The sequence below is a fragment of the Clinocottus analis genome, unplaced genomic scaffold (genome assembly GCF_023055335.1).
Source record: "Clinocottus analis isolate CAN_PGR_092001 unplaced genomic scaffold, fCliAna1.0.p SCAF_6, whole genome shotgun sequence".
Lineage (NCBI taxonomy): Eukaryota > Metazoa > Chordata > Actinopteri > Perciformes > Cottidae > Clinocottus > Clinocottus analis.
The window spans coordinates 16,228,423-16,248,604 of NW_027176218.1; the positions used below are offsets into that span (position 1 = coordinate 16,228,423).

General features: G+C 39.8%; 2 protein-coding genes across 5 annotated transcripts in view; both read left to right on the forward strand.

Moving 5' to 3' along the window:
* hipk2 (homeodomain interacting protein kinase 2) overlaps positions 1-6,611 on the forward strand; it is a 69,976-nt gene extending 63,365 nt beyond the window's left edge. For both annotated transcript variants that reach the window (XM_068602619.1, XM_068602620.1), the window contains one exon: positions 309-6,611. In XM_068602619.1, the coding sequence (XP_068458720.1) occupies positions 309-770 (462 nt within the window). In that variant the 3' untranslated portion in view covers positions 771-6,611. The remainder of the gene's footprint in view (positions 1-308) is intronic.
* Positions 6,612-7,675: 1,064 nt separating this feature from the next.
* si:ch211-1e14.1 (UPF0606 protein KIAA1549) overlaps positions 7,676-20,182 on the forward strand; it is a 47,161-nt gene continuing 34,654 nt past the window's right edge. For 2 of the 3 annotated variants that reach the window (XM_068602879.1, XM_068602881.1), the window contains exons 1-2: positions 8,042-8,213; positions 9,287-9,577. In XM_068602879.1, the coding sequence (XP_068458980.1) occupies positions 9,445-9,577 (133 nt within the window). In that variant the 5' untranslated portion in view covers positions 8,042-8,213; positions 9,287-9,444. Of the gene's footprint in view, positions 7,698-8,041; positions 8,214-9,286; positions 9,578-20,182 lie in introns of those variants that run through there. The other variant, XM_068602880.1, reaches the window with a different exon arrangement.

Consider the following 20,182-nt stretch of genomic DNA (forward strand, 5'->3'; position numbering starts at 1 on the left):
TGCAGTCCCTTCACAACTCCCCTTATAAGAACCACTAGTATATAGTAAGCACAAAGTATGGATAGATTAATTTGGGGAATAGGTTTTTTCAGGTTCTGTTGAGAACATCGATACCACCCTCATGTCGGTTTAGTAAACATTGGCCTGTTAGCTTGAAAATGACAGCTAGCTCTGCAGCCATATCCAAATAAGCTAATTTCCCAAAATGTCAAACTATGATAATAATAATAATCAGCAAAATGATCCAATACATTTTCTGAAAGTCTTTCCTATTTGTGGCTAAAACCGTCTATCATCTCCTCATCCAGGCCCAGCAGCATATGGTAGCTGAGCGAAATGGTCATCGGCGCCAGCAGGCCTACATCACCCCCACCATCACCACTCAGGCCCCGTACTCTTTCCATCACAATAGCCCCTCCCACACAGGCAATGTCCACTCGCACCTGGCTGCCACACACCTACCCAGCCAGCCCCACCTCTACACCTACACAGCCTCGGCTGCTCTGGGCTCCACCGGCACCGTGGCCCACCTGGTGGCAACACAGGGCTCGGCGCGCCACGCAATCCAGCACGGAAGCTACCCACCAAGCATCGTCCACCAGGTCCCGGTCAGCATGGGCCACGGCGTGCTGCCTTCGCCCACCTTGCACCACAGCCAGTACCAGGCCCAGTTTGCCCACCAGGCCTACATCAGCGCTTCGCCTGCCTCCGCTGTCTACACTGGATACCCTCTGAGCCCCACCAAGGTCAACCAGTACCCTTACCTCTAGAGAAGACACTGACTGACACTGGAGCGCCTGACCCAGCGCTGCTGCTGCCCCCGAACCCACCCGCCCCGAGCCCCGCCGACATCCTAAACATCCTCTCCTCGACCTCAGACATAAACAGAGACAGAGGAACATGCAATCCTCATGAAACTGTCACGTGTAACTTGAAGATATAACGACAGAGAGAAAAGAAGAAGAAGAAAAAAGAATTCACAGCCTCTCGAGAAGGGAAACATGGGGTTGAATTTCAGAGGGGTACAGTTCAAGATGTTTTCTTTCAATTTGTTTTTTTTTTCCTGAAAGGGCCAGTTGTTGTGTTTATTTGTCTATTTTTCACTTTTCTTTATGAGGAAAGTAATGTCTCATTAGTTTTACAGGGAAGTTTGAAACCGGCCTTTTGGGACAGTGGAGGCTTTCTGCTTTGTTTTCTTTTATTACCCCCTCTTAAATTTGGGAAGAGACTGTTGAACAGGGGTTACTGACTGGAAGTTTGGAATCCCAAGACATTTGGGAGAAGGTGAAATACAAAAACCTGCTGCTCTTCAAAGAAAAAAAAAATATTGATGGCCTTGAACTGTCTTAATATTTCCAAATCATTCATGGTGTGGGGAGAAAAGAGAGGCAACTCCCCCCACTCCACCTTCTCCAGCCGAGGAGGCTTCTGGAAATATAACCAACAGAAGACAACAAACTTTTTAGTGTATTTATAGATATTCTGTTCCTTTATGTTTCACTTTTATGACGATACTTCAGTTTTAGCTAGGTGTCTTAGTTGGGCCCCGTTCTTAGAATGTAGCAGTCTGCACCTGTTTGTTTTAAGAAGAAAACCTTCTTTTGTTTTCCTGATACCAATAGATTTCTTTGTTCCTCTTTTTTCAATGTGATTGCACAAAGTGGTTATAATAACATAGGCATGTACAACGTGATTGTCTGTGTGTGCTACTGTCAGCCATGCGTGTGTAGTCCACCTCCTTAAAACTCTCTTCAGTCTTTAGGTTTTGACCATTGTTCCCTCGTAGTGCCTTACAGATATAACGACACAGTTTACTTGGCTTGAATCCTGAAAGCCACAAGAGACTCTAGCTATACGTAGAGAGACATGTTTCCCTGGTTTGGCATCCTAGTCGGGGCAGTTGTAGCTCTCTTCCAGGTGTAGGCTCAGCCCTTGCTGTTTCTTGTCCTTAATGACAGCGTACTATAGATGATGAAGATTAATGTCAGAGTTGATATCACGCTGAGCTATTTTATTATGTGTGCATGAGATAACTTGCCTGGGGTACTTACCAAAGTCATAGATAAATTCTTGTTACATTCTGCTCTGGATATTAATGTAAATATGAAAATGTACAGTATAGCTGTAGCTGTAAACCTCTATCACAGTGGCACCCAAATTGTGGCTTTAGCTAGGAATATATTTCTTTCTTTATAATCACACAAGGGAATTCATGCATCGCGACAACGGAGCAGAGATATTCGCTCAGTTTTCATGTCCAGGGAATGAGTTACAGTACAATGTTTGAGACACAGTAGAGGTCGTTCTTTTAAGGTTTAAAGCTAGTTCGAGAGAAGGGCCTGAAAGAAAGTTATTGTTGCCATGAGGGGGGGGGGGGTCTGTGAGGCTCGGGAGAGCCAGGCTGCAGAGGAGAGGCAGAGTATGGAGGGTTGTTTGAGAGAGATACTGCGTGGGCACGAGGGAAGAGGCTGTTTGAAGGAATAGGGTCAGTTTAGGTAGGGACTGTGGAGGGCAGGGTGAAACTCTCTATCTTAAACGGGACTAAAATGGTAGCAAGTTGGCACTGAGCAGGTTGATAGTGACACTGAGCTCAGGTGGTTGGTAGGCGCCAAAAAAGGGGGCACTGCCTCACCTGAATGCACACTTATAATTCTGACATGGATTCTTTTGTTGTTGTCATTTGTTTCTAATGTTGTTTGTTCCTTCGGCCAACATAATTGCAAGTTATTTGTTGCGCTTGAAATTTGGGTCGCGTCTCAGAGCTGCAAGAACAGAACAGAAGGGAAATGCCACAGCATACACCTGGAAGGGCACCTTGTGGACGATTTGCCACTGTCCATTTGTCTTCGAGCCAGGTACACCGCAGACATCGCCACGCCAGCCGAACGGGATACCTGAACACTTAGAGGACCAATAGGGCTGTCACTTTGTGTGTTTGCTGCTTGATTTAACAGACATATTCTTCTTCTTTTTTTCTTTTTTTTTCTTGTAGCCAATGATACAAATAATCTCCTCTGTTCATTTGTCCTCTTGAACGTATACGCACATCAGTACTACTGGTGGTTTAGTGAAAGCCTTCCCCTCTCCTTCATGGTTTGCCATAGTACTTGCATTTGAAGTGATTTTTTTTTCTTCTTTTTTAACTTAACATTATCTTGAACTTTTTGACATGGCTGTAGTACATATTGTGTTTATTTTTAGAGATTGTTGCAATAATTCTTGTGGATGTGTCTTTTTATGATATGTCAGGCTCATTTCTATTTTGTAACCTGGAGGTTGATGTACAGTAATGTTTAGTATTCCGTGGAGGTGGGTGCACCTGTGTAAAGTGTTGCAACACTGCTGGTGATAGTAAGTGTTGAGTTGATGATAACCCAATGGGGCCCCTACATATAGACGCTTTGGCTTGAGGGGGCCACGGCCAGGTTAGAAATACAAGGATCTCGTAAAAACATCACTTAATGGGCCGCAGAGTGGTTTGTCATCCTGGTACTCCCCTCTCCCCTCAACTCTCCACTCCCCGTCAGCTCCAGCATGCAAGCCTGAGGTCCGGATAGTTAAAGATGTGATTACATAGTACGTTGCTGGTTACATCATTCTTCTCTGTTCTGTTGTCTTTTTATTTGATTTACTTAATGTCCTCGAGGTCATTGGGGCCTAAGCACACACACACATGCATAAGGGAGAGGATTATCCATTGCAATCTGTTGGCTCCTCTGTTATGAGACAGACTACTGAAACATTCCACTGTTTGAGGGAATCTGGCGTTACCCATGATGCTCCACTGCTGTCCTGTCCTCTCTTCGGTCAGCACGGGGGATAGCGCTGTCACACTAGGTCTTTTTTCACTTCTCCCACCAAAGAATTCAACAGACCGATCATGTACAGCACAGTACAAGCAATCCTCCTCAACTTTGCTCGAGCAGCCGTCAGGCAATAACTTTTGGTCTCATCTTTAAACGCTATATGGGTAATTTTGAGGACATGTTGTCGTCGTCGTCGCCCCCCCCCTTCCCGAGCAAATGCATGTTCACGAGGACAATTTAACGTATTTAAAGCATACAGCAAAGTAATCAATTTGTTAAGAATCTGGACGTTCCACTATAGGAAGAGCTGCAGTCAGTTTTGAAGCTTGTTTGCTTTCACTTTCATTACTCCTCACACCTGTTTTTGTTGAATGATCAATAATTATCAAACTTCTCTCCAAATTGATAAGCCAGTTGTTTTGTTTTGTTTTTCCGTTTTTGTTTTTATGTTGTTGATGTTGTAGCTTTATTGGTGTTGTACGAAAATGAATTTGTAAACTAAAAAGTTTGTTTTACATTAGCGTGCCATGGAATAGAATGACCTGTAAAAATGAATTAATCAAAAATGTACCAACTATACCTTTAAAACCACGGTCACCCGCACAAAATGAATGTAATGTGTGACCTGCGACATCTGAAAATGGCTTTAGATCTTTCTCAGTGGGTGACCATTCATTTAATTTCTACACCGTAAGTGGCCATGCATGATGCAATAATTATAGATCTGATCTCCAGCAAAATCCTATGTATGAGAAGTAATGTAAAATTACTACTATCCTCATGATTAGGGGGTGTCAAATAATTGCTATTTTCTCAAATGAAAGATCCAATTAAGAGAGGCCCTGTATGCGGAACATTGTGGAAAATGACGTGATGTGTATGATACCTTTGTCTGTTACTCTGTTTCACATAACCAATGTTTTGTGTTTTATAAAAAAAAAAAGGGGGGGGGGGGGCGGAATCAGAAATGTGAGCATTAACGTAGATCGAGTGACCTTACAATTACCAAAATGTGCTTAAGTAGAGTGTAAAAATGTTTTGTGTTGTTGAGGTGAGCATAGCCTTCCCAGCTAGCGACTTTACTGTTAGAGTACTGCCTTCCAAATAGCCAACAATACCTCCAAAGGTTTATGGTGACATTTAAAAACTAAATAAGGCAGTGTCTCACTCTCTATGAAGCCCGGCGTTCTCCTATAAAATACACTCAAACTTCCAGCTTTGCTCATGGTGTTATTGTGATTACTTCTCCCCCTGGAGCTTTGGAAACACTGGGAAACATTCCTGAGAGCGCTGAGGGCGCGCAGTGCTACATTCGTCCTCAGACAAACTCCTCTAAGGTGACTTGGAGAGCAGACAACCCACAACATCAACCCGCACAAGCTTCAGTAGAAACGTTTGGCAAAGTCGCAGCTGCCTCCCAAAGTACAGGAGTCAGGAAAAGGTGTTAGGTGGATTAATCATGAGCTGAAGTACTCTCTGTCACCAGCTAATTCATAATCTAGCCACAGAACATTCTTAAAGCCCTTTTGGATGAGAGTATATGTTTTTTTGTTGTTTTTTTTTTTACTTTTCGTTGAGGAGATCTGCTCCTTTTGCTGGTTTTTCCTTGGGGGAATTCAGGGTGAGGTGGTCAAGGTTTGATGCCAAATGAATGGAATTAAGAACCAAAACTGATTGAAATACGATTGTTTTCCTACTCTCTTAATTTATTCTAATTTATGTAAAACCAGGCAAGGATATGGATCCATTTGTATCACTTTAAATCCCCTAAATTGCTGTGTTGTAAGATCTTTGGTCTTATTTTACATAACTGAAAAATGTAGCTTTTACCATCTTACTTTCAGAGAAATTTCTTGCCAAAGAGACACATTTTTGTGGTGTTAACGGAATCTAGAAGTAGCAGATCAAAGCTACGTTCAAACCCAGATTTGCCTGTTTACACTACAAAAATATCACTCTAAAGCTAGAGGTCACGTCAAAGTCACAGTTCCCTTCTGGTACATTCTCAAAATTGTAAATCGCTCAATTTCTGCTTAATTGATTTATCAGTTTATTTGCATTTTCTAAAGACCTAAGAGTGCATCAAACCCTGACCCCCTTTTATGTTCATTGCTGTATGGTTTCTCAATGGTGTAAAATCTCATTCTTTGTCGATAAAGCTAATGTGTGCTGCAGTATTCCTAGTATACTTCTCTGTTAATTGTCTTTTCTTATTTACTTTTGTTTATTGGGGTGTGATGTCTCATTATTTCAATCTTCTGATCTGTAGCGTTCTATGTATACCCTGTTCCTTAGCCTAATATTATTAAGGATGTTATGAGAATGGATATTTTACTGGCTTTATAGAATGTTTAAATAAATATAATAATGACAATAAGAAGAAGGATTAACTAAACCTCCTAAGAAGTTGAGTACTTGCTACTAAGCGCTTGTGTTACCATTATGATGTTGTGTGCTTCTCTTAATCATTTTCGTTGTAGAAAAATGGAGTGAATTTATATTAGGCTTCGAAAAAACTAATGATAGCGTTGTAAATTTTACAGGAGGATTTTAACAGACAAACCGCTTCGTCAAATAGAAGAATATAGTTATTTTAATTGTCCTCTTTACTAACTGTAGGGTGAGAAGGGGCTCGCGTTGTGGTGAACTATGTTATAGCTTGTTATTCACTGTTACTTTTGATCATTTTTTCGGTCTCCGAGGTGAATCGAGTTATTAATGAGAATTTGTATGCTCACATATGCATATTGTATATGTGTAGAAATGTAATCACACTTTGTCTTGGATTTACATTAAACTGTTAAGTCACGGCACCAGTCTCCTGCTTTCTGTGGTGTCTTTGTGTGCGTGTGTGTGTGCGCGTGTGTGTGGGTGTGTGTGGGTGCGCGTGTGCGACTTTTTTAATACATCAGAAAATATATTAAATTAGACAATAATGCAAACATACTCCACATTATAATTCCAAAATGTGAAAATAATAATAAAAAAGACATTTAACGCTATATGCACGCATGCGTTTTCACTCATTTTACTTATACAGCCCATTGACGTGGCCCCAAGCAAGAGATTGAATCCTGTAGTGCAAGAATGTTCTGTTCACCGCATATGTCAAAATACAAATACCACTTTTTAAGAAATACTTGAAACATACAAAACTACCTTAAGTCATGCTACATTTATTTTTGTTCTGAATACTAAAGAGACACATGGCCACTGTGGGTATTATATATTATATTCTAGAATTGTTCGAACTAATGCATTAATTATAAAGTAGTAATATAATCGAATAGAAACAGTACAATGCAATATTGGCCTCTGGAATTTAGGGGAGTATAAATAAAGTAGCAAAACCTGCTAATAATTAAGTACAAAACTAAATACAGTTGAGTTAGTTACAGTCCACCACAGGCTTGCAGCTGCTTTCATATAAGTAAATAAGGTGTTTTTATGTTTTGACAAGAGACATCCTTTAGGTTTGTATGTTGCATTATACCATGTACACCCGCACTACCAGCTAAATGCTCAGAAGGAAATTATAATATAGAAAGCCAAAATGATTAAACGTCAGTAGCGTTAGTCACACTATTCTACCACCAGGTGGCGGTGTGCACCAAAATGTTGACGTCCATTCTGCTTGGCACTGACGTGATGGGGTTATGCTGAACGTCTCCATTTATTTCCAACCAGAAAACCAGCACGATGAAAACCGTGCAGGCTCTTCGCAACTTGGGCCATTTACTTCCTGACGGAAATCATGCAGACGAAGTGTGCATCGTTGTTGTGTCAGGAACGTCCTTACATAGATTTAGTCATGCTGATGGGATTGTATATCGATAAGGCACAGGACCCAACAACCACTCGGCTGCACCAAACATGACTCATTGCAAAAAGGTAAACGGTGCCTCTGTGAAACTCGGGTTATGACTTCTTTCAGCATGACTCGTCTTTGGCTGAACTCCATTCAGCCAATAAAAAGCCTGGCATCGACACGTCCATCCGTGGCCTATACCTCGTTAAGTGCATCATCGCATGAGGCAACGTTGCCGTGGAAGCCGCAGACGCCAGACGAGGGAGGACCAACCTAATTTTAAAAGTCCACTTTGACAGAAATGAGCCGAAGCCAATGAGAGCCTGAGCGATAAATCATAAACTAATCAGATCAGCCGGGGGGCGGGACTAACCAATCCTCGGGACGGGAGAAGGTAACTGTTACCAAAAGAGTGTCAGATGAAAGCCAGCGACGAGCTCGTGCACAGTCCGTTTGCACTGAAATAACTTCAGACGCAGGCAGGTGGTTACGGAGAGGTTTTAATAACGAAGCCTCTGAACGAATTGTATTTCACCCAAGGATATTTTTCGTAACCCAGACAAAGGATTTAATAGAGTTGGAGCTCCCTTTTTGTGTTGGTAAGTCTGAATGCGCAGCTCCGAGCGGGCTGACAGGAATGGCTGGGGGGAAAGGGGGAAAAAAATCCTGTTATCTGTGCACTCAAAGCTAGCTGTTGGACCAAAAGTATGTTAGCTAGCCCGTGTGTAGCATTGTACAGCAACACTGAGAGGAGAGATATAATGTGTTGTGTCTGTCGAGCCTCACCAGCCACATGACCGCTAAACTTGTAACGAGATGTCGGGATGTCGGACAAGAGACGATGTCATGATGAGAGCGAATGAGAGCTAGCCTCACAGCCGGGATGGAGTCCGTCTGCTTCCCTCTGCCTTGTTTCACCGTGTCTGTATGTCTAATCGGAGTTAGTTAGGTTGTTTACTTTATTCTATGTGGTGATACTACTTCATTTGTGTTTGTTTGACTAATGTTATTAGCGTTGATGACCGCTGACCATGTGCTTTAAATGTGTCAGGTTTATTCCACAATGTACCCCCCGCCGCCCCCCATTTTACCACGCAAATCTGCGATTTCTTTAATAATAATAATAATAATTATATATATATATATATATATATATATATATATATATATATATATATATATATATATATATATATATATATTCATGCTATTTCATTTTAGTGAAAATATGAATAAAAACATATATTCATATAAAAATTATTGAGTGAGAACACACACTAAAATAGGATAGATATAGATATGTTTTTCAAATCCAAAACAAGAACATTTTATTTTCCAATCTAAATTAAGTGTACCATTACATGACTTGTTTACAAAAGGCCCAGTGCATTGATTATGCAGAATGTAGATCATAACAACATTTAAACTGTCAATGGCTATTTCCTTCTGAATCATTCATTCTCAATTCCTGAAGAATGACCCACGTGCCTCTGTTATTACATTAGTATTATAATTATTGTGTGCATTGGGAATGTAACGCTATAGAGCTTTTCCTTCAGTGTGCTTCCTGGTTGTTTCCAGTCAATGGCTGATTAAAAAAGTTGCTCAAGTGGTACGAGAAAATGTCATTGCTTTGTTTTGAGTCACACTCTTGCTCTTTTGTCTTCAACAGCGATTCTTCATTGCGAGCACATGTTATGGAAGGAGGGGCCTTAAACTAAAGGAGACCAAACCAGGCAGCCCGAAAGAAGCAAGGCCTCGATAGTCTCTTCGGAATGAATCTTCTCTTCCTAATTGGATGAAATGCCTTGACCATACCCCCGCCGTACCATGGCAGGTTTAGTCTCCTCTGTGGGTTTACTGGTGATGCTCAAGGCTCTGATGCATGCCCATGGCTTGCGTGCAGTGTTTCTGGGGATTACGGTGTTGGTGTCAGTGATCGCAGCTGACTCACCTGTTGCAGGTAAGAGAGCATTTTTCGCTGACTCACAACATGATCCACTACTTTGTTCCTTGTGTCACATCATCTTGTACAATATTCGGTTAGCTTTGAAGCGTTCATTTAAAGTTGCACTTGTAAGGTGGTTAATGCAAACGATTAATAACTTAAGAGATTACTTTAAATGTGTTAATAGGATCCAGGATCCATCCAACAAAGGCGTAATCAATATCTTTGTCTTCATGGATTAGTTTCTGGCTTCTCTTGTCCTGATTTGGGTTAGAGAAACATCAGAAGCTTACAACCAACCATCCATTCATTCTCCGTAATGCTTGTCCAATGCAGAGTAGCAGCAAATTACAAAATGTAACTATCTTCCTATATATTTTTGTCTTTAACATGTATTTACCCTCGGTAGATTAGCTGAGCATGAATGCTAATGTTCAGCAATAACGGACACGTTTACACACATCCACATCTCGAAGATGCTTAGAACAACCGTTGTCTTGTTGGAGAGCTTCTGAGCAGCTGCACCGGAGGTCTGTTTATGTGCCTTGCTACAGGCCAACATAACCAACAACCTTCCAGTCGTAAGATTGCTGTCTTAACCTTCAGGCCACTGTTACCAACTCTTCTACTTAAAGCTTGTCATCCCCTCAATACAAAGACATCATAGATGACATATCACCTGCGGTTTGTTTTGCCTTAAGTTTAGTTGTGAATGTTGTTTGAAACGGCAAAGTCTATGTCGGGTAGTTTACCTCAACATGAACTTATTAATGTCTTGATTTTCATGTGAACAATGTCAGGACGACTACCTCAATTTGAATTGTTGATATTCATAATGAAGACACTGTTGTGTTTGATTCTGGGTTTTCACAAGAGGTGTAGTGACTCGAGCCCTCCGGTAAACAGTCTGTAGCGTTAAACCACTTTCTGGTAATTAGGGGAAGAGAAAGGGCCTAAATCCATCCACTTGATGGGTGTTTTCCCCGGGCTTACATTTATACATGGTGACATGATCCACACACCCATCCCCCTACACACTACCCAGTGAAAGGAACACATTTTAGGAGCAACCAAAAACTCATGCTATTACATGTAATAGGATTATGTAGTAAATGCCAGGACCAAAGCTTGGAGCAGGAAATCAGGAATTAGTCAATCTTAAACTCTTATAATAAACAGCCACAACTTGTTTTAATTTGACAAGCATTAATGTGGGCTACCACAAATGTATCTGCAATTGGTCAGGCCCAAATAAAAGACCACAAATCAAAAAAATACAGCCCAGCCATGGTTTGAATTTTTATTAAAATCGGAAGTTTTGATAATTTTGTCAATAATTTGCCTATGATTTTTTCATTTAAAAAAATATCTCAATCTATGTAGTTGAATGGGCGTCACATTTTGCTCTGGTTTTACATTTTTTGCTGGATTTATGTTTCATCTCTTATGAGAACATGTCTTCTGAGGCTGGTTTTTATTGATATTTCCTCATGGTTTTGATAACCACACTAAGATTAATGCAGTACTTTTATGATCACGTCACAACACTGCACTGGACCGACTTAAGACAACTGTGGGCCTTTGGAAGCACTTTAAATTATTGCCGCTCAATAAGAACATCAATTTAATAAGAATAATTGTAAAAATAAAACATTTTTAATCAGAGACTATTGTTTGTAAAATATTACATACAACAGTTGCACATGTGTGGTGTATTCAGGTGTGCAGCAATGGTATAGATTTGTTCAGCACATTAGGATTTGTAACACAGTACTAACAGAAGATTTTGCTACATTACGTCAACAAACAAATCTTCACTAGTGTGTTGCCCCATAGACTTTGCCATACTTAAGAATTACGTATCACACTGTAGATTTTTACAAGCTACTTAAGCAGACTTTTGTATCTTTTTGCTGAGAATAGTAGGTAACAAGGGGCTGAGCTGAAATTGCCATTTGTTGTCATTAGCTGATCATGACAACAGCTTCAATTTAAGATTCACAGGGCCACTTCTTTGGTTCTTAGTGTTGCACTATTTAAGTGTGGATTCATTGCTGCTCTGGTTTTAATTTGGCCTGTTTCTTTAAACCAGCAGTTATTTTGATGTATAAGATTCTTGACTTTTACTTTTAGAGACACACAAGCCCACATTGTTGGAAGAAGCAAGAAGGACCTGTTCTTTTAGTTCAATCAGTATTATCTGCAGAGGAAGCCTTTGCCTGTTGCAGAAAACTACAGTTTTATAATTATGGTTGTATGTGCTACCCTAAAAGGGTATATTAGTTATTGTACGACAGGAGGTGCTTATAAATAATTCATGCACAGAATGACAACTGTGTTTCCATGGTGTAGTTCAACAGTGAAATCACTCGTCACAGCTTTCCTCTGTCAGAATCGGAAAAGCACACGTTATAGTTTCTAGGTCAAATCCTACGTTTCTCCAATTCCGACATTATAGTCATCTTCCTCTTTCAGACTTCCGTACTTCTCTTAGTAGTTCTGATCATCTGCTTAAGTTCTGGGAAAATTAATAAGAATAGTTCCACATCTAAACCCCTAGATCTAAGATAAAAGATCTTTACGAACATATAGCATATCATTGAAACGTTATATGAGATATCATAAAGTACCCTTGCAGTTTCGCTTCAGTAGTCTCTTTCTCTGCACTGCAGTAGTTGGCAAGTTCAACACAGCGAGCTGCAGGCCAGCCAAGTCCTGGCCAATTACCAGTTTGTTGCCATGTGAAATTTGATCTGTGTGGGATGACAATATGCCCATTCATTATTCATTAGTGCTGGAAGCCAGTTGCAGATCAATAGGTAGAAGAACCAATCAAAAGTCAAACAGTGTGTATTTTTGCTCTGACCCGGCCTGCAGCTTAACCAGAAAGATCTTTTGGAAAGCAGCTCAGTGCCTGACCCTGCCTTTCTGTCCACTGGCCTTTCCCAGCATTATCTGGCTATGAGGTCAAAGGGTGTGTCAATGAAAGCCGACTGGCACATTTTAAAAACGGCATCTCAATGTTATTCCTCCACACATGATAATCAGTGTCCATACCTTTCTGTTCTAATAGTTATACGTGATTATATTCAGCTTTTCAGAGGATGGCTCTAGTCAAATTCATCATAGAAATCAGAATTGTTTAGTACTAATAACTTTAATACTGGTAGAAGATTGTAAAGTGGACTGTGAATGTACCGTAGTTGAGGAAGAAGGAGGTGTGGGGGTGAGGGGGGATACATCTGGTAGTGATTTTGTGTACCCTTTCTAGTGTTTTACCAAGGCAGTTTTCCACGGAAGTTTAAGCATCATACAAGTGTCCAAACCTTGCATCAACTGTGTGGACAACAACCTTATTTAGTCAAGTACTCAAACAACTCACCAGTGCTTCTTTCTGTGTGTGTTTTGTTTTTGCCAAAAGTAGTTACAATGTATTTATAAGTTTAAAGTAATTATTTGTTTACTATTTGAATCATGATATTTGAATTTATTTAATTTACATTTTTGCACTCAATTATGATCAGGATATATGTTAATATATTATTTATTATATTGATTTTCTATACATTTTTGACCAATTGCATCACATATTAAGGTGCCAGAAGTTGTAAACTTTTATTGTGACTAGATTGTGTTTATAGTTTCTTGCACAAGCGGCCTGCCGGTGTTGGGAGCAGCATTGAGGCCATTCTGTGCTCAGCCCAAATTTCTGTGCTCTGATGTGCGGTAGCTGATTATTGATATATTTATCAGAGCAGATGGTGTGGTTCAGCACGGCCTCTTTTGAGCTAATCCAGGCTAAATCATTTTGTTTAGGACAGCAACTACTTTGAAACCTCACACAAAGTGTTTCGCTTACCCCAGCACAGATATTTCTCTTTTCTGCTCACAAACATTAGACAGCTAAACCAAACTCAGTAGACATGTGTGTGTTCTCAAAGAACCTAAAGCCTGAGAGTGGCCTGTGCTGGGAGGACTCATGAAAAGTAGAGGAGGGTGCCGAGTGACACAGTCCTCTGGGCCTCTCTGGTTACAAGTCTTTGCCTTCCTGTCTTTCAAAGGAAATCAGGACTGCGGAAAGTGAAGAGTTTACCCAAATAGTGTGTGTCCGTCTGGCACTATTTGAAATTGGTCATAGCATCATTGCCATGGATTCTGGGGAAGCTTCGGTGAATCAGTTGCAGAGCTTTAAGTCCTAAATTAAGACTCACTGAAATTGGTAGGGAAAGTCAGCTATCATTTTTGCTAACCTTTAACTCAGTTAATCATTTCATTTGGCCTCTGTTACACCTTTTATCTTTCTAAATTGTACTCTTGTACTACTCCTCTTCCCCTAAGCCTGCGTCCCTTTTTCTTACTCTCCCCTTTCTCTTATCTTGAAAAGTATTCCATCAGGAAAACAAGGGTCGCATAAATATTGAGTGCAGGCATGACCTCGGTCCGTGATCTATTCACATGCTCATTTTTGGCCACATCAGACAACTAACTACGTGTACAATGTATGTATTTCTCCAGCTGTAAAACTAGATGTTGTGCTTGACCTTTGTTGACCTTTCAAATCATGGGAAAGACTTGAATTAGCTTGCAAACTTGTTTTATATTTATAGCATTCACTTTATTACTTAAATCTGTTCTTTAATCTATTAGTGTTTGATGTAGGATGGATACAACACGTAAGTGCTCAGGAGAGCAACTAGTGTTGGTATGTTATAAATGACCCTTTATAAAAAAAATAATCTCAAGGACAGGTGAGAGGAGGGGGTTAGTGAGGGGGGTAGGGGTGTTGTAGAGAGCTTCGGCACAGAGCTTGATCTAATTGAACTCCACTGATAAAAACAATGGAATCTTTCCCATCTTAAAAGCTTCCCCGATAAACTGAATGTCAACACAGCCATATCTTGATTGTTCGACTGCACTCAGCGTACTGCCGCCTGCCAACTGAAAAGAGCCAGTCACGCAAAGGGCTTAGCTGAAAACAGAACCATGTGTGGGGTTCTAGTTAGCTAGCATTAATACCAAAAGACCCTTTCTTCTCTCTCCTTTTTTTCAAATTATACAACCATTACATTTTTTTTTTTGCAATAAGGAGACTGGCAAACATAGGAAATTCTATCATTAGAGGGCTCTGTAATTGCTATCTCAGGTTTCTCGACACACACAGGAATGTATGTGTGCTTGTTTGCATTATTCTGTATGGCGAGTGCATGTGCACTGCACACACAACACTGCTTGCTTGGCTGATGCCTTTTATTCGCCTGCTATAGAATTTTTTTTTCTGATAATTAAAGGCAGGTTATTTTGCCCCCCAAATCAGTACTGAAATATTCTGTTTAACCTCATGTCTTTAGAGTGCGTTTCTCTGTTCATGTGCAGTTTGTTTGTGCTGAGCTCCATGCCTCTTGCTTGGAAGCATTAAAAGAATAGCACACTCATTCAGTCACCAGGCAATTCATATTTGGGCTCCACCCAGCTACTTGCATCAAAGCAGATGGAGACAGAAACACATTTGTCGTCCTTTTCCAGTTACGCAAATGCTGCTGTAAACATAATAGTTTTGCCTGTCAAGCGTCACATGTCCAAATATTTCACTTTGTTGAAGGGCATCTATTTAGTTTATATATTGCCTGTCTTGCTTTTTTCTATGTAGTCTGGTGGAGTAAAGGAGAACATGGAAAGGTATTTTCACTGATTCAATTCCAGACATCAGCAAAGTGCTGTCTGCAGACAGACATTATCAGGTTAACATGTTTGTACAGCCTTGGGATCAGTACAATAGTCATGAGAGGACAGCACCTTTTATCTTACCTTGAGGATTATGTTTTGTTTGTCTTCATTGTTACAGGCTTTGTTCAAGTCGTCGTTTTTTGTGATCAAAGTTTTGCTAACCTTTAGGATATGCATTGAAACTAGTAATTGAAAAAATCACATAAATCAGACATACATGCAGAAAGTATAATTATTGTGCAGTTTATAACTATATTTAAAACTAAATGAAAAATTAATCAAAAAAAGAAAGTTCTGTAAACATAATTCTCAAATCCTCCGTAAAGGTTCACAACATAAATATTCTAACATTGATATTCATGTTCACATATGTCCTGAAGCATTATATGAATTCAATACAAACAAGAACGAGCTGTAATGCAAAAAAAGGCAAAACATTTCTTGCCTGCGATGTAACTGAACATATTTTATACTCATTTGACTACACAATAGTATCCCCCTACTGGGAGTGACCTTTCAGGAACAAACTCTCCACATTCTGTAAAGGTTAATTTGATTAAGTTAAAGTAAAATTAAGCGAGCAAACCTGAAACGCAATGTTATTTTGCAATCTCAACTGTCATGTGTAAAAGCATTGAGACACACTGTGCCTCTGCTAATCCAATCTGACCAGTCAGACACATCTAGGTTGGTGGAGAGATGTGATGATCCAATACGTGATCTCATACGATTCAGCCAATATCCATCCTGGGTAAGTGGGTTAGTTCTTTATCAGATGCCCATCGTGTCTGCCTTCAACAGACTTTGTACCATCGGTCCACTCTGTTCTTTCCTTTTTTACATTTTATTGTGGGGATTTTGTAAACACTTTAAACATCAGATCAGCCCACAGCAGTAATAATCCTTCTCTTGTTAGAATCCTTTTTACATGATTGTTGGCAGGGATCCAAGCCCGCAACTAAATGTATAACAGAAGCAGAATAAACCCAACAAGCTACATGAAGGATATCATCAGCTTGTATATGGACGAATGGGTTTTCACTGAAACATTGTTATAGATGGAAATGTGTAACTAAGTTTACAGAAAAAAATACTCTACCACCTTGTAGATAACAGTAAAGGCAAAAACAATATTTAATGCTTCCGCTTACTTGCCAGTCGCTTCTGTGCATCATGTGAATTAATAGAGGTAATAACGCAATAAGATAACCACCTGTTTATAAGCCAAAGCAGACGGGCCAGAGTGAAATGACGAGAGACTTGCAGGATTCTTAAATTGTCAATTTGGCCGAATGCAAATGTCGTTCAGTGCTTATACAAGGCAGCTATTCATTAGACCAAGTCGAGCCGAAAAGACACATCCTGGTCTGATGAATTGAAATGGAATCTCATTAGCCTGAGATTTTTCATGTAATGAATAAATGAAAACTCACTGCATTAATTCTTCAGTGTTGTCAGAGCAATGAGACTGTGCCTTTTATATTTTCATTCATGTGTTTTACAAGGAGATGACGCAGGATATTATAACTGTTTGTGTGAGTAGGCAGGAAAATATTATTTATTTAAGATGCTGCTATTAGTCTTTATAAACCACATATATTGTTTAATTCTCACAGATTGTTCTATTATCAGTGAAATGAGGATCTATTGGGGGACATAATTAATGTATTCCAGAAAGAGAAAAAGGTGACAGTGAGTGAGATCAGAAGGAGAAAAGATGACTGTTCAATTTACTTCAGCTGAGCACTTGACATTAACACTCTTGCGACCTGATATTTAAAGTTGTCCCTCTGCGGGGGTCTCATTGCTTAGTCTCACAGACAGGCCGAACAATGAACGACCAGCCGAGTGTGACACACTTGTGTTTCCAGGGACAGGTGGCAGGCCTCTGTCAGTTCCTGCTTTCTGTAATGTTAGCCCCAATTCAGCCCGTTCTGTGCCTGGCTGCTGTCTTACCTTGACGTAGCCTCCGCATTATAGGACCATGCCCTTCAAAGAGCTGCAGTTTTGGCACTTCCACATTGGCTTCATTTTGCTGCAGCAAAGAATAACTGGCCAAGTCTTACAAAAATAAAAAGTCTGTATTGGTTCAACATGAATCTTCATTTTTTTATTTTACATGGAATTATACCACATCTATATTATTAACCTCACAAAGCTGTATTTTACATTATTCTAAACACTGCTTCATTGTAAACATGATTTTTGGTTCCACTATATTTTCCATATCCGTCTGTATTTCTTGTCCTTGTCTTGAACTACCACCATTATTTTCACATCAATCATGGTCAGTCCAATTACCAGAATTATACTCAATTACCTGCCAATAATAGTTTTTGTCTTAACTAGCTTTTTTTTTTTTTTGCCTCCATTCAGGCATGTTTAATTCATTTGTAATCACATGTAGGACAATTTGTTTGTCACTGAAGGGGTATGCTGAGATGAGATGACATTTTGGGGTCATGTACCACAGTGTGAACTCAAACATCAGCACGTTCTTCAGACAAACATGGTCTCCTATAGAGCTTGTCTGCATAGTCTTTCTGTTCTTTTAACCATCTGCAACACTTAAAATGTTTATTTACAACCAAATGGAAAGACAACTTAAAATCAAAGAGTTTTTTTTTTTCGTTTTTTTTCTTGGCTCTCGACAGGGTTTGTACGCTCATGGAAAACCAGCAAATGCCATTACATTTTAAAAAGGTAATTTCCAGGTTGGAAAAATCCTAAAGTCCTAAAATCCCACAAATTTTGGAAAAGTCATGGAAATTTGTTATATTCACATGTTCATGTTGCTGTATTCTCATATTCATGTTCATGTTATATTCACATTATATGTTATGTTCATGTTGCTGAGTTTAAAATAATTAATATGCTTTTAAAAGAAAGACACTCAAAATATAAGCAGACATATGCTCTCATTCTCATTGTTAGTTGAAATACTACATTTTCTCACTTGTTCCTGTATTCACTGTTACCATGAAAAAGTAATTTCACAAAATGTTTGGTCATGGAAATTTGGTTTAAAGTCATGGAAATCCATGGGTCAAAATGTGTTTGAATCCTGTCTAGAAGAATTGACAGAGCACAGATGACCAAATGTTGTCTCCATGCTTGTGATTATTTATAACTTCCTCACAAAACCGAGAAATCAGGCCATCAATAAAGAAGCCTGAATAGAACAGACAACTAGTGGGCGGTTCAGCATTGGGTCTGCTTTAGAACAAGCTGAGAGTCGGTCCGTGCTCGTGTGTATCTGCCCAGCTGCGTAATACATCCCTGGGCGTTCAAACACTTGGCACAGCAGACAAAGAGCTGTGTGGCAGTATTGGAGGATGTGCAGCGCAAACCAGCCTTCAGAGAAGAAAGTCTTGGCTTTCCTTTCCAATGGGCTCTGTTATAATAGCATGCTGACTCAATTAAGGTACCAGTGTAGGTTATAATTAAGTTGGGAGTTTTCTCCTGGGCCAAGCCAGAGGCAGTCTTGTTGTATGAAGCGATGCAGTAAATTGAAGATGACTCTCCAGAAGTATTTTTTTTTTTTGTTGATGCTTTTTATACATGATCTGTTCTGTGCTCCCAGCAGTAAAAATAGTCCTCTCCCTCCGCTGATTCTGCGTCCGCGTTTTAAGTGTGTATGATTCTGCACAGCCCCTCCAAAGAGCAGCAGCATTACCAGCAGCTGCTGAGTCACTGTGAAGAGAGTTCTGGTGACTTGCTTCTGGCTATGGAAATAATGGCGCCATTAAAGTCTTGCTTTGTTCAAGACCTACTTTCAAGGCATGTGGTCCATGTTGACCTTTGCTAAACAGAATTGTTGTGCGCTTTCACCGTGATTTGGTCTGTTTAGGTTTGTAAACTCTCTCCATACATACATTATGGTTAATTTTGATTTGCTATAACCCAAATAACTATAAGATAGCATCCTTTAATGTGAGGTAAAGGTTTCTCTCATCAGACCTATCAACAATTCTCTTTGGGCTTTGAATATTAAACATGTTTAGGCATATAAAGAGGCTAACTTATACAGCCTACATTGAACTGTGAAGTCTATTACCATGAATTATATAGGAACTATGTTGCTTTACCATCAGCTTATCAAGTCTTCCTTGAATACTTTATGTTAGATACATGCAGAGTAATCAAGGATGGCCCTTAACAAAATGAATTATGCATGATACACTATGTTACGCAATATGAAGAGACGGGCTTTTGGCACTCAAATCAAATCGGAAATGTGTTGCATAAGCCACATTTGATGATCTAATGTCACCCTTAAAGATCTCAATGTTGTGTATAAGAAGTAGAGTTCCCTTTCCAATGACCTCAAAACTAACTGCCCCATCCATCACTCCAAGGTCGGGTACTAACGAGAAAGATAGATGTTCTTCCTAGAGTACATCGCTAAAAAGCACAGGTCATCGAGGTGCGGAGCCAAAACGACCACTCATTCGTTTTGGAGCATATGGTCAGTGCATTCATGTCAGGATATTCCCTTTGTTCAAAACTGGAACACAGTCATTGTCAGCTTTTATTATGACTCCACGTTGTAGCCTAGCATCCTCTTTTATTCATTGGCAGTGTATTAGCCTGTGACCGTTTTCTTACTCCCTTATCGACATGTTTCTCAGGATGAGTGGTTCCATTTTGTAGCCACTTTAGCAAATGTGAAGTAGTAAATGTCAGTTGATGAACGGTAAAATGAGCCCCGTTGAATAATTAGTGTTCACTGGTAAACCAACGTCACTATTTTACAGAGCTCACATTTCACTTTGTATCAATAGTTGTTCTTTGTAAATCATCTGTCAATATAGTATTGATTGTATCTACATAAATATAGGCCAAGGTTACATGTACGGTAACAATCTAAACCCGCAGGTTGCTCCTGCAGATCTG